Below are 14143 nucleotides of genomic sequence, written 5' to 3' on the forward strand. Positions count from 1 at the left end.
GAGCCACCAAATTGATTTATATGGATCAGCAGTTCCCAGATCAGCAGGCTCATGACATGTAGCACAGTGGACCAAGGTATGGTTGCTGCCAAATCTTTTTTTTTTTTAGGAAGATTGGGGAGCTTGTTTTGGCACAGTAGTAAGGTACTGTAATGTCTGCTTTTTCCTATTGAGCTGTCACATCCTATAATGGAATAAAACATCTGGCATTCCTAAGGTGAGGTTATTTCGGAACAGTGAATGAAACCGATAGGGTAGGCTGAGAACACAAACAAAATTCTTCTTTAAGAGTTTTGTTTTTTAAATGGGAATGATCAATGCAGTTCATTGAACAAACATCAGTAACACATCACTTCTCCAACCCTGGAGTCAGATGCAAACCTTCACTTGTGGTGGTGGTGGGTGGGGTGGGGGTGGAATGTGTCTTTCTGAGTATCTGGCCCCATTTTAGCCTGCCCGTAATTATTTAATGGTGCACGTTTCAAGAAGGTCCAAATGAAGTTGTGCTAAAAACCTCATGACAGTGTCATATTTTAGAGCAAAATGTTTGCATATGTCCTGCTGTTCAACTTGAGCAATGCTTTGCCTGTGGCTGCAAGCCTGGAGGACTGGGAATCTTTTGCAGAGAGAAGGGGTGGGAGGGGAGAGGGGGGGGGAAGACAAGGTAATGAAATAATCAGGCATGTTCTTAAAAGCTTTCGCTGTCTCAGGTGGAAGCCTGCTAAGTGTGGCGGCCCTCCCTGCCTGATGTCAGGTAAGCTGTTTGCGGCAGAAAGCTCTTGTTTACAAAAGTCATTCTAACCTGGGATTGAGTCTCTAATACCTTGATCCAATCAGAGGGCAGGATTTTCTGACCCTGGTTTTCCAGCAGTATTTATACTGTCCATGTGATTTCAGGATAAAAAAAAAATCCCCAAAGTGAAGACAATTGTACATATTAATCAACCATCTGACATAGGATTTCTTTTTGCTTCCACTTTGGCAGCAGGAGCAGAAAACCCTTTCCCCCTTGATTGTTGTGTTCACATAATTTCTCTCTCTCTCTCTCTCTCTCTCTCTCTCTCTCTCTCTCTCTCTCTCTCTCATTTTCCCCCTTTCTTCCTAGGGAAAGATGTTTCAGTTTTCTTGGGCAGCGCTCCGTGGTAAATTCAGGTCTCTGCTCGAAACAGAACCCCGGGAAGATTTGTGACAGATGGGGCTAAGTCACAAACTTGCAGCCTAAGGCAAAATCTGTAGAACTTTCCAGAGTGTGCCCATATTTACCTGATCAGAGAGAAAAGAAAAGCTGCAGAGGAAGCTCAGCCTGGCTGCTTGTCATAGCTGACACAGAGCCATCTGCCACAAACCTGTGGCGGCTTCAGATCTCCAATCCCTGCCACCACCCCGACTCAAATTAAATACAGATTCCGAGAGACGTTACGATGGTTACACATGTCCTCGGCATCACATGCAGGAGACTGTTCAACAACAGAAAAAAATAAAACGGGGGAAAAATGTGGCCTGTTGTATAACTGCACTCATGTATCCCATATGTGGTGCCACATTGAATTTCCGGTTGAATATGTTTTTATCCTTTGTACTGGATGACATGGTGCCTGAATTCTTTCTTTTTTGTCGACGTGATGGCAGCCAAGATCGCAGCTTCAAACGCTCGCTTCTTGGCTGGCTTTCTACCTAGGTTGCCAGGTTATCATTGGAGCCTCATTGTGTCCTCCGAGGGCCACAGGGTCTGAAAGGAGGACCAGGATTCTCCTGGACTAATTGGGAAGGCCTCTGTGAATTGTTCAGAGGTAAAGGGCTGCTTTTACACACACACACACACACACACACACACACATCCCATCTCTCCCCCCCCCCACCGCCTTTTGCAAATTAATGACTCTGTGGCACAGGGGTTTTTAAGCGAAGGTATTAATAAGAGGTCTGGCAGGTATTCCCATGATTCACAGAGCTACATTTGCATTTAATTAATCTTAAAGAAAGCTGCAAGATAAACAGCTGTAATTCAAACTAGCATGGGAAATATGCTGTGTGGTACCATCTATCCGATAAAATGAAAGGTGAGACACTTGCTTTATTTCTCTCAAGGTTGAAGAACAAACAGATAGATGCCAAAACGGTTCCAACAAGAATAATAAAACTACAGTTATTTTCAGCGTTGCTGCCTCATTCTTTTTAAGTGTTTGATGCGGGGGGAGGAGGGGAGAACTTTGCATCCAACTTACACATAGAAGCTTTTCAAGATAAATCGATTACTATTCTAACAGTCAAGCGGCTGCATTTGTTGATGTTAAATGTTTTGAAGATTTAGATAGTACAGCACATTTTTAATAAATTGGCCGCCACATTTTTTAATTAGCACATCTCATTCATGTATAAGTGTGTACATCTATCTGTATGTTTATCGCCGCACACATTCTTGTATCAGAGTCAATGAATACAGTAGGGGATTTATCCGATGCGCCGGAATCTGTTTTGCAAATGATAATGAAATCTTAACTACAAGTCCCTCAACATTTCAGCTGTGTTCCTGGGCTGGAGGCACAGGTGAGGTACTGGAAATACTAGAAGAAGCTGCTGTGCCTTGGGGCAAATCCACAGCAAACCTCTGAAGCACACTCAGTGCACATTTAAAGCCCATGGCTGCCCCCACCCCCAAGAATCCTGAGATCGGTAGTTTGGTGAAGATGCTGGGGATTGTAGCTCTGCCAGGGGTAAACTACAGTTCCCAGGATTCTTTGGGGGAAGCCATATGCTTTAAATGCACAGTGTAGGTCTGTCCATTTTTAACTGGCAGGCTGTTTTTTAGCTTCCCTACCTAGTGGTTAGACAGCGCTCCCTCTCCTGGGAAGCACCAGTCAGCAAATGTTCTTCTTTACATTCCACTTTCCTCTGTGCCTTTAATCCACAACAGAACATGCTGACAAATTTTGCCTCTACCCTAAAACTGTACTGTGTGCTGTTCCTTTTTTTCTTTTTTTGAACCCTGAGCCTTGCAACTTACGAAGCAGCGTTTAATCTGTTTATAAAAGTTAAGGGTGTCAGATATTACAGCAAAACGAGATAGCTGCAAACATTCCTGTGTTCCGTATAGGCTTAGAGAGCCCATCACAGTGTAACGTAATTTCACGATGATATAAAGAACCACAACTGCCGTTGCCAAAGGTCATGTAGGAATAATAAACAGAAAAGGCTGTTAAGAAATTATGGTGCTCCTTTTTGCTTTCTTTAGTTGTGACTTACCTGGGGTTTGCAGGCTAAAACTGGTCTCTCCTTTTGGGGTCATTTCTCTTTCTTTAAAAGCCAGTTCCTAGGTTTCAGTCAGATCTTAGTATGACTAATGCCCAGCCTGCAGATGCAGCAGAAAGATTGTAGAGCGAATGGTGCCAATTCAGGCTTCAAGTGGCGAGTGACATTTTGAATACTTCCAGGGTATATATTGACAAAACTGAAGACTATATAAAACTACTGTCCTTGGCTATAGTTCATGGTTTGCGAAGAGCGTGCTTGGTTCAGTCCTGGTTCAGACGATACACTGAGCCAGACCTTGGCTTAGTGCAACACAGCAGTAAAAAGCAGGTGGGGTGGAGCAAAACTGCTGTGAGCTCCTCTCTGAAAGCCCACACATTTGCACGGTCACAGTAAGCTATAGTTCTGATTCCTGCTGTGCCCTTTCCAGCTCACTATGGGGGGGGGGAACACATCAGTAAAGCATTGAAACGAGAATTTATAAATGGCCCAGGTCAAGGGGAAAGAGTAGGCACCTTCCACTGATAACGGCACTATCTAATAGGTAAGTGTGACAACTTCACAGCCATATTCCATTCAGGACTTGCAATTATGATGCTGATGCTGCTGTATCAGTGCCAGCCTCAAAACTTCAGAGCTCATAGGCATCCTTGCACCTCTCCTTTCTAAGGCCAATGCTGCTTTTGCAGATTTTAAAAATTATTGTGGCACTAGTTTAGATGCTAGTTCCTGCTTCACGTACCCTATCCTCTTGTCGTGGTGCCATTTCCCCTGCTGCATGGCGGGACCAGGCAAGGTGGGAAAGCAAGGAGAGGTTCACTTTCCTGACAACCAAATGGAGAGAAACACTATTTTTACAAGAACAGTGCAAAAAGAAAAGGGGGGGGGAGGCACCTGGATCTTGCACGGCGATGGAATAACCAACTACAATCAGTGTACTGGACGAATTCCCTGAAAGGTCTTCAGGACACAATTTCTCCAGCCATGCTTTAGAACATCACAAAGAAAATCAAGTTGAAAGAGCTCCAAAAAAAACACAAGGATTTCCAACTATTTCCTACATTGGTTTTCTTCCCCTTTCTCTCCTGCATTTTTTTTTAAAAAATGAAATGAACCAGCTTTTTTATATTGAATGTTTTATTATTGTGATTCATATTTGCATTTTATTGATTTTAATGTGTAAGCTGCCCACAGGACATAGTTAATTGGGTGATATATAAATGCCAAAATAAATAAATAAGCAAAGAGGCAACATTGTAGTTAGTTTCGCTTTTGCTCATTTTGTTTCTCGTGTAGTAGATCAGTCAGTGCTGTAATACTGGGGATGCAAACTCCCCAGGAATATTGAAACCGAATGTTTCTCATTAGCATCATCCCTTGGATATTTATTTCTATGGATTTCAACTCCACACACCCCACCCCCACCCCGGACAAAAAAGTTTGTGCCGTTGTGCAATCTTTCAGTTTTTAGACACTTAACATGTTTCTTTAAATGTTGCAGTTTTGAACCGCACCTTAATTTAAAACAGAATGAAACAGAAAGGGAATACATTATTGCAAAACAAGAGCTTGTAAACAGCAAGCCTGTGATAGATGGAATTCGTTTTACTAAAATATTTTAAATGCTTTAACATGGTAATCCGGACATTATCTTGAAATGAAATTTTTTGCCTCTTTGAGTTATGAACCTTTGCAAATAAGGTTTTATAATAGGAAAACTGTCAGCGCTTTAATTATAGGGTAATAAATAGCAATTCTGTATTAACTTCTGATATTTTCTTCCACTCTTTGAGCATGTGCCCAGCTATTGTTGGAAACTGATAATCACATACTGTACAATATCTTGCATTTCCAGCACACCCTTTATAGAATCAGCTCGTTGCATCCTTCGTGGAAAGAAAATTGAGGGATCTTCTTCAGAAAAAGGCATGTCGGTAGCTGTACAAACCAGATTTGCATTTTAATGTCAAAATCATCACCAGACCCCAAGTTCTGACTCCTGCCAGGGGAGACATTCCCTAGGCAAGGAGGATGCCAAGTCCAAAATCTTTACTCCAGCTTAAAAAGCCAGCCTAACTTAACATTTGGTTAAGTTGGAAGAGATGGAGTCATAACATTGCAACTCAAGGAGGCATAAATGTTATCCAAAAGCATTTCTAATGAGGAGGAGGGAGTGGAATTTTAACAAGGAGCATTAAAGCCTGGAAGAGCCCCTTTTATTGCTGAAGAGCTGCTTGGGCTGTGAGGAATGAGAGGCTGGGCCAGCCAAAAGGATGTGAGTGGGGGGCGGAGAAGGAAATCAAGGTTAAACGAGGCCAGGATGGTTTTACAGGGCTATAATGAAAGCGAGAACAATGAGGCAGAGGTTCAGAGAACCAGTTGTGGTGGCTAAGCATTACATCAGGGAGGGCAGACTCAGGCAGAAAGCCCAAAGAGTGTTTACTACCAAGCAAGCCCCGTTGAACACAGTAGGGCTTACTTCCGCAGAAACATAACCAGACTGGAGGGTCTTTGAATGTAACCAGGAAGAGTTGCAATGATTTTGAAGAAAGGGAGGAGAAAGCCTACCAGAGGAACGAAAACCCTGACCCATTATGGCATTCAAAATTAAAGCAGCCTTAAATAAAATAAAATAAATAATATATTTTTATTCTGCCTTTCCTGCAAAGAACTCAGGACATCATACATCTTCTCTTCCATCATATCCTTACAGCAGCAGCCTTCTGAAGTACCGTAGGTTTGGCTGAGAGATGGTGGCTGTGGATTTGAGGCCAAAATATCTGGAGACTACCAGTTTGGCAAAGGCTGTTCTACCTACTACTCTGCATTTCTCCAAATTTATTGACATGTGTTTGCTCTTTTGTTCATTTGTTTGCTCTGTGCAATTCTCATTATCTGCTAGGTTCACAGTCTGGGTAGAAATGTATGAGGGGTTTCAGAAGAGAGTTATTGCCCCATAGCACTGCCCTTGCTTTTTCTGCATTCTTCCCTCCTCTGATACACATTTTCATTTCACACTTTACCAGGCTGATAAGTCAGGCACAAAGCAAACCACTTTGCAAGAGCTCAGCTCCTCTTCCCACCAATTGAAATAAGCAAGAGAAGAGTTGCAGAGAAGCAGCAACCAAGGTCAGTTCAGAAGGCAGCATTCAGAAGGGTGCGGGCAGAATAGTAGTCTGTTTAGCATGAAAATATCATCATGAAACATCTTCCTGAGTTGTGCCCAGGCACTTGAAAGATGGGAGAGAAATATCTTAAGTAAACAATATGTTAAAAGTGGCTGCTCATAACACCTGGGTAGATATTTCCAAATGAAGGTACATTTTGACATTCTGGGCTTTCAGTATGGATTGGGCAGTGATAAATGAGGAATCTAGGTGGAACAACTTGACTCACCCTTACCTTTCCAAAACAGTACATAAGAGTCCACCAATGCATCCCATTCTCAGTGACGTTTGATCAGCGTTTTCTTTAATGCAGTTGGGTCTGTTGGTGAACAAAGCCAGCAATTGGCTTCTCCAATTGGCTTCTCCAATAGGAAGGAAATGGAAAGAGGCCTCTGTCTCTTCAATAAGAGTGCAGTATTTACCCCCTGCAAATATTACCAGGCAGCTCTACAGAGAGATGGCTTCATTCAGTGGTGGCTGCAAGCCCACTATCCCTGTGTGAGGGTTTTGTGATGTGTGTATTTTAACTTTGTGGGGTAGCTGGCACTACACGATGGGAAAGAAGAACGAGTGTTGGAAACTCTGCAGGTTCCAACCTCTTTGGTTTCTTTCTCCGTCATCCCTTTTGTGGGTTGTTACATTTTTATTTCACTCTTCCTCCAAGAAATCTGAGCAACATAGATTGATTTGATTACTTCCTTACATTTATGCCCCACCTTTCTTCTGCCCTATGCCCAAAGAAATTGCTCCCCCATTTAGCCTCAGCCAAGTGGTGCCCCCCATGCTGTTGAATGGGGTCAGGCCTACTCTGTGTGTCTCTGCCTGGACATGTGCTAGTTTCAAACATTGGCCTGGTCCAGGTAAGTGAAGTGGTTTTACAGGCTCTGCAGTGGTTTCATTCTGGTTGCTATGTATTTATTACATACAATTGTGTCTTTGCTTGTATTCATTTACACCCCACCTTGCAGCCCAGAGTGGCTCACAAGCACCATTAAAAGCAATATGCAGTTGACAAGAACAATGACCAACAACTGAATTAAAAGGATTTTAGAGGAATTTTGTTTGTAAAGTTGCAAAAGAAGATGAAATATGGAGTTGCTGTTCTGTTAAAACAGTCTGCAATCTTTGCTTAGGGTGGCCTCTTGCAGAGAGAGAGAGAGAGAGAGAGAGAGAGAGAGAGGACAAAAGAGGATCAGAGTTGCATAAAAATGGGCAGACACTGTTTCATACGTACAGTATAGGTCAACATTTAGTACCTATGACCATCATTTAAAAAAGAAATTCAATACTTCTTACCATAACATGTTATAGCTGCCAAGTACCCTGTATTCCCCGGGAAACCCCCATTTTTCCTTACCATTTCCCAGCGGTCTCCCGTTTGAGCTCCTCTCCTGTAAATCTCCCTTAAATCCGCTCCTGCCGGCAGCCATTTATCTGGTGCCGGTTTGCCCATCTATGGGCACCAGAAAATGGCTGCCGCTGGCGCCGGAAATAACTTCTACACATGCCCGACGGCCATCATAGGGGTGGCCGCATGGCGGCGGCCATCTTGGAGGTGGCTGCATGGCCACCCCCAAGATGGCTGCCACCATGCGGCCACCCCCAAGATGGCCGCCAGACAACTTCCGGTGCTGCTGCTGCTGCTGATCCCATATTTTTCTGCGGGAGACTTGGCAGGTATGTAACATGTATGTACCACTCTGTCTACTGTCCAGGTGGTAACTCTTCAATGCTCTCTCACACCCCCTCTTGTTCTGGTCCTTTACCTTTACTTGGACTGGACAGCCTTTCAAATAGACGACTGTTAAATAGATGAGATATAGCTACACCATTCTAGCTACAAGCAAAAGTGGCACTTGAAAGCAAAACTTTCCAATGGAATAGAAAGAGGTGGCATAGAAAGGGGTGGTGGGGAAGGAAGAGAAACGGAAGAGGATGCACCTATGAGCGGCCAGGATACTTACACATTTGGTTTCTGGCCCAAGCCGTCTCCCCAGTTTATCCCTTGCCTGGCCCAGGAGGAGAAAGGGGGCGGGCAAAGGTTGGGATGGTTATGGGGGCAGAGTCCCTGCTTCTTGCAAGGCTGGTTGTTGCTAACAAAAGCCAGAGAGAGAGCAGCAGCAGCCTCTCGTGTGTGTGTCTGCGTGTGCACAGAGCAGAGCTCTTGGGGGAGGCTGGGCTAGCTAGCGTGTGCTCGTGTGTTGTTGCTTGCAGCTATGTTCTCTGGCTTTCACATCCACTTGGCTTTTTACACTGGAAGGATCCCCAGCACTCTGATATTAGGCCAGGAAAATAGAAGGAGCAATAAAAAAAATAGAGGGTTTGGGTTTTTTAAGAGAAGGGAAGGAAGAAGGGGGCTTTTAATGAATTGGCTTGAGTTAAAGCACTTAATTTTCAGCTTAAAATGCTCAATGATGGGTAATGATTTGGGGGAGGGTGGGGAGGGGATATTTGTTTGAGGTGGGCCTTTTTGCTAGTCTCTCCCCCTCCCCGTCTCTCATGAGCACATTGCAAATGGGCCTCCTACACACCAAAGTGTGCAGCTGTGCTTCAATTTCCCCCAGTATCCAGCTACCCTCAAATGCTATCGTAATGCATATTGCATTTGCAGGGTCCAAAGGAACATAGAAGGGATTTCTCTCTCCCTCTCTTTACTCTGCATTGTTTTCTCTCCTTTTGCATTACTTATCAGATGGCACATGGTGCATGTTCACTTTTAGTCTCTGTACTGGACAAATACACCCTCCCCTGATATTTCCTTTCCCTTTGTAACAACTGGCAAGTTTGTCTCTCTGCCCTTCTTTCACAAGGCCTAAGTTTGCTTCCACAAGAAAGCTCAAGGCTAGGCTGACTTCAAGACAAGCTGCTAGGACTCCGCTAGATTGGTAAAGAAAAGGCGTTTTATATGTGTTGTATATGTGATATAACACTGTGACACCAGATGGCGCTGTGAAGTCCTGTCTTTCCCTACCGGATTTCCCTGTATGGGTTTGCAACACATTGAACTGAATTGCTTCTTTGACATGTCTAGATCCAGCCCTAGTGTCAGCCCAAGAAATAAAAGTGAGAATACCTCAGCATATGTAGAATGTCTTCAGTTCGCTATGAACGTGGAAGCAGTAGCTGCTTTTGCAAATCTCAGAGTTGGAGCACCCAGGTCAGGATAGAATGGGATAACTTGTCCTAAATCTGATCACTTCTGGTGTTTGAGATTGAGCCTTTAGGGTTGTGAACTGTTTTGGCCTGCTCCTCTGCCTTGCAAGAGAAGCTTGTTCTGCAGAAATCAGAAGGTAAATATTATTATTATTATTATTATTTTACAAAGTATGAAGACAAAGTGACCTAATAATATCTTCAAACCGGCTGTTTAGAGGCACAGGAGCCTTGCCCTCCTTGCCCTCTGGTGACCTTCCACACCAGTAGTCACTTGTTTCTTACACACTTCTATTTGGGTGTTTATTGACTATTCATGTTTATTGACTATTCATTCTGGGGATTAGATGATGTTGGCTATTTAATGAGCATTCATGCTTACAGGGAGACTAGATGATGCATCAAAGCAAGCATTGCCGCACACTTTCCAGTGTATTTTATCTGTCACTTCCCTTATCACAAAAGTCTAGTCTTTTACCAAAGAGGGTTTGTTGCAGAAGAGCTCCCAATCGCTTTTAACTTCGCAAGTTAGATTTGCCTGTATGTGACTGAATCCCACCCCCAAAACAGCCACCATCTAGAAGTGCCCTTTGAGATGGCTTGATCTGCATGTGCTCCTGCCACAAGTACGGTAGTATGATGTAGTCCTTGGCTCCTTTTCCAGTGGGAACCTTGTGGGTGGGTGGGGGGTCTGTGTATGTCTCTCTTTCCCATCCTTTGCATCTTGGTTGCAGAGAGCAGAACTTCTCGTAGAAAACTCCGGCCCTAGCCAAGACAACACCCTCAACCATTAAATCAGCACAAAATTCCTCTGGGCTTTCGCAGAGTTCAGCCTGCAACTCTGACAAGGTACCTAGAGGCGCATTAAAACAAATCCGGTCAAGTAAAGGGGCAGACAAGTGATCCATGCAAAGGGCCTGACCTTTGTGGAGCTTCAAATAGAAAAGGCCTGTCTGTAAGCAGTGGTAATTAGCCCTTTCAAAATTCTAACAACGATTAAAATGTAGGGATCGTTATTTTGTCAACAAACTTAGGAGGGCAGAGAGAAAACTTCAGGGCCTGCCTTTGCTTGCGGGCTCTTAAAAACATAGGCACCCAATGAGTTGAGGATGGGAACACAAGCAGAGGCCTTCCTAAAACCTTGGTGTCTCATCCATAGAACAGCCTGAGTTGTATCTGATATTAAGCAAGGACAGGTTGACTCTCCTTCTCACAACACGGAATCAGCACTGGGAAGCATCTTTTAACTCTGTAATAACAGGTTTCATGGTAAATGAATGCTGATGGTCAACTAGCCAATTATGGTTTAACTATCCCTTGTTTACAGCAAGGTGTAAAACATGCCTTTAGAGTACAAAGGATCAGACTGCCTAAGCTACAATTTGTCCTTCATCCCATTATGCTCCCCTTAAGCAAGGCTGGCTCCCTCTCTACCTCCCTCTCTCTCTCTCTCTCTCTCTCACGCACACACATAGGTATGAGCACCGAGGAACATACCTCCCCTCTGTTGATTCGCGTTTGCTTTATTTCAAATGCATATTCCTGTTTACTTTCCAAAATTTACATAAATGTCAGCATTGTATAATTTCTATGTTAACAAAGCAGTGAGCAAAATCCCTTGTATGTTTATAAAATATTATTGTTTAATTCATGTAGTTTAGGAATTCCAAATGTTGAGAATAGGAAGGAGGCCAAATACCATCTGTTTATAGCTATGCTGCATCATCATATGTGCACTTAAAAATAATTTTAAAAAAGCGGGAAAGAGCTTTCTTGGTCAATCCACTCTATTTTTGAGTGCTCTATTGAATCACTCTTAGATATTTGCCAACATTCCTTGGTAAGGTTTAAATTCTGACCAGTTAATCAAAAAGAAATGTATTCACTTCAGAATATGGGTTAATTACAGATCCATGCTAGTTTTGCATGACACTCTCTCTCTCTCTCTCTCTCTCTCTCACACACACACACACACACTCATTTTGTTTCAATATTCATTTGTTTCAATATTCATTTTCTTTTCTGATAGGACAAGATTTGTGTGTCTTTGATTTTCACATGATCCTGAGAACTTCAATAATTATGTGATCATGTCTTGGTTGTGTGGCACAGGCCTATTTTGGACTGCATTAGCATCTCTGTATTAATTTCATTCCCCCAGGAGTGCTGGTTGGCAAACATTATTCCCATGCATTTTCCTATGCAAACAGCTTATAGGGCTAAATCTGCTTAGCTTCGGCAGTAAGGCTACACCATGATGTAGAATAAAACTTTTCAAGCAGAAATGTCCCCTCTCTTGACTGCCACCTCAATCAGTCCTGTGGAACCAGGGGTGGGGGACTACTTTCACTTTTCAAATTCATTTATTTGAATCATACCATTTGAGTCATACCTCCATGGGTATGACTCTCAGAAATATATGCATGCCAGCTGTTTGGAAAGTTCATCTTCATCAGGCAGCTTGTATTGAGCATCAATAATTCCTAGTAATTTTTACACTAGATTTTCATACATCTCAAAAGTGGTCTGTGAATAACCCAGAATGGTAGCACTAGGGGCTAACATTGTGTTGACATGAATGCTGGGTTTGCAAACCCTGGCAAGTCTTTGGTACACCTGCGGCCTGGATGCCACTTGTCCCACATCCAATATCAATGCAGTCCCCACAATTCCAATACAAAATTTTGTGTTTGTGTTCAGGAGCTTCCATAACTGTTACAACAAGTTGCAAGAAGCATCAGCAGTCATCACACAGTCTGGCAGACAGCAGGTTTGTGGAGCTTGGTTGTTGAGAAAGGGGACATTTAAGTGCGATGCCCTGTTTTTCCACAATACAATGAATCACACATCCTCTCTTCAGTTGCCATATTTGGCCATGACAGACTAAGAAGATTTCTTTTTCTGTTTGTTCAAGGTGGCCCAACTGGTTTTGTTGGTTGTTGTTACTCGAGGTGTTAGAGTCTAACATATCAGAAATGCAGAAGCAGCTACAAAGCAATAGCTTGGGGATGGGGTAGGGCTGTCCACCTGTCAATCACCTGATGCAACAATGATGTCAGCTGGTGGGGCTTGCAAAGAGCCTTGTGTGGTGCTTTAAAACACCCACGCTCAGCTTATTGAGAGTCTTTGCAAGGAGCAAGAATTGTGCCTTCAAGAATTGGCTGGCTGCTCTCCCCACCAATCAGGCTGTACTTTCTGCTGGAATCAGCAGTACTGTACTATGGAATTCCCCTCTACACAATTCCCCTTCAAAGTTCTGGCTATGACCTATAAAGTCCTATACAGCAGCATAGGTCCAAGCTATCTGAAAGACTGTATTCCTTCACAAGAACCTTCCTGGGTTTTGATATATTCTGGGGAGGTAATTCTCTCAGTCCTGCCACCTTCACAGGCATGCTTGGTGGGGACCTGGGAAAGGGCCTGTGAAGGTGGCTGCTCCCAGACTCTAGAACTCCCTCCTTAAAGAAACTAGACTGGCTCCTTCCTTGTTGTTCTTCTACCACCAGGTGAAGACCTTGTTCCAACAGGCTTTGGGGAGCGGATTGCTTTTAATCAGGCGCTGGTGCCATGCTGTTTTTGTGTGTGTGAGTGTCTGATTGTATGTTTTTAAATAGATCTTAGAATCACAGAATTGTAGAATTGTAAGGGACCCTGAGGATCATCTAGTCCAACCCCTGCAATGCAAGAATAGGCAGCGATTATTATTATTAAAATTTGTACACCACCCTTCATCTGGAGATCTCAGGATACCATCATCTCACATAGGTAAGTACACAAAATATATGTACTGAATGTAGTTGCAATTCTATTAATATTTGTTTTTAAATTATTTTTCCCCAATGTTTTTAGCGATTCTTGTTTTTATCTATAAGCTGTATTGAGTCACATCAGAGGAAAGGACTAGGTATAAATAAATATATAATCATAGTAGTATTAGATGACCCCCAGCTAGCTTGCTGTCACCATCAATCAACTGATTGATGCAGAGAACAAGCTTCCCTTGCTTGTGCACAAATGGGGCTGCATTTTAAGGCTCCCAGTTTTGCACTGGCAGCCACATCCTCACCTGCCTCTCATCTGATGTCACGTATGATGTCAGGAATGGGGCATGTGGCCATAGTTTTGATGAAAAGGCCTTGTGGGCCAAATTGGGACCTGTAGCAGGCCTAATTAAGCTTGCAGGCTGCCAGTTCCCAACCCTTCCCTGGTCTAAAATTACCTTGTTGCATCATTGCTTGCCTTGTGACAGAGGGATGAGCCTCTGTTCCATGGTCCCACAATGTGGTGACCACTGGTTCACTAGAAGAGTAATAAGGCAGATATTGAAACATCATTCGCACAATACTTTTAAACACTTCCATCGAATTGGTAGATTTCATTCAGTCATCAGATAAAACAATTAACTTATTTACTCTAGAGTAGTCCTGCTGTTTGTTGGAGAGCCTGTTCTGTCGGTTCCTCACCCCATCCCAAGAATGTGACAAAAACACTGCTTTTCAAAAGGTTGTCAGATGTCTTGAGAAACCACATTGGGGAAAATAGCAGGGGCTCCTGAAAACACTGCTAAGTTAAAA

At 43.3% G+C, this 14143-nt stretch overlaps 1 protein-coding gene across 13 annotated transcripts in view; it reads left to right on the forward strand.

Annotated features, from left to right (window-relative positions):
- QTMAN (queuosine-tRNA mannosyltransferase) overlaps positions 1-14143 on the forward strand; it is a 341618-nt gene that overhangs the window by 196204 nt on the left and 131271 nt on the right. For 8 of the 13 annotated variants that reach the window (XM_088661774.1, XM_088661784.1, XM_088661736.1 and 5 more), the window contains one exon: positions 1106-2155. The exons of 4 other annotated variants lie outside the window; for them this stretch is intronic. In XM_088661774.1, coding sequence (XP_088517900.1) covers positions 1106-1189 — 84 coding nt within the window. In that variant the 3' untranslated portion in view covers positions 1190-2155. Of the gene's footprint in view, positions 1-1105; positions 2156-5104; positions 5259-14143 lie in introns of those variants that run through there. One more of the 13 variants, XM_088661745.1, reaches the window with a different exon arrangement.

This window comes from Zootoca vivipara, chromosome 1 (genome assembly GCF_965207765.1).
Source record: "Zootoca vivipara chromosome 1, rZooViv2.hap1.1, whole genome shotgun sequence".
NCBI classification, from domain to species: domain Eukaryota; kingdom Metazoa; phylum Chordata; class Lepidosauria; order Squamata; family Lacertidae; genus Zootoca; species Zootoca vivipara.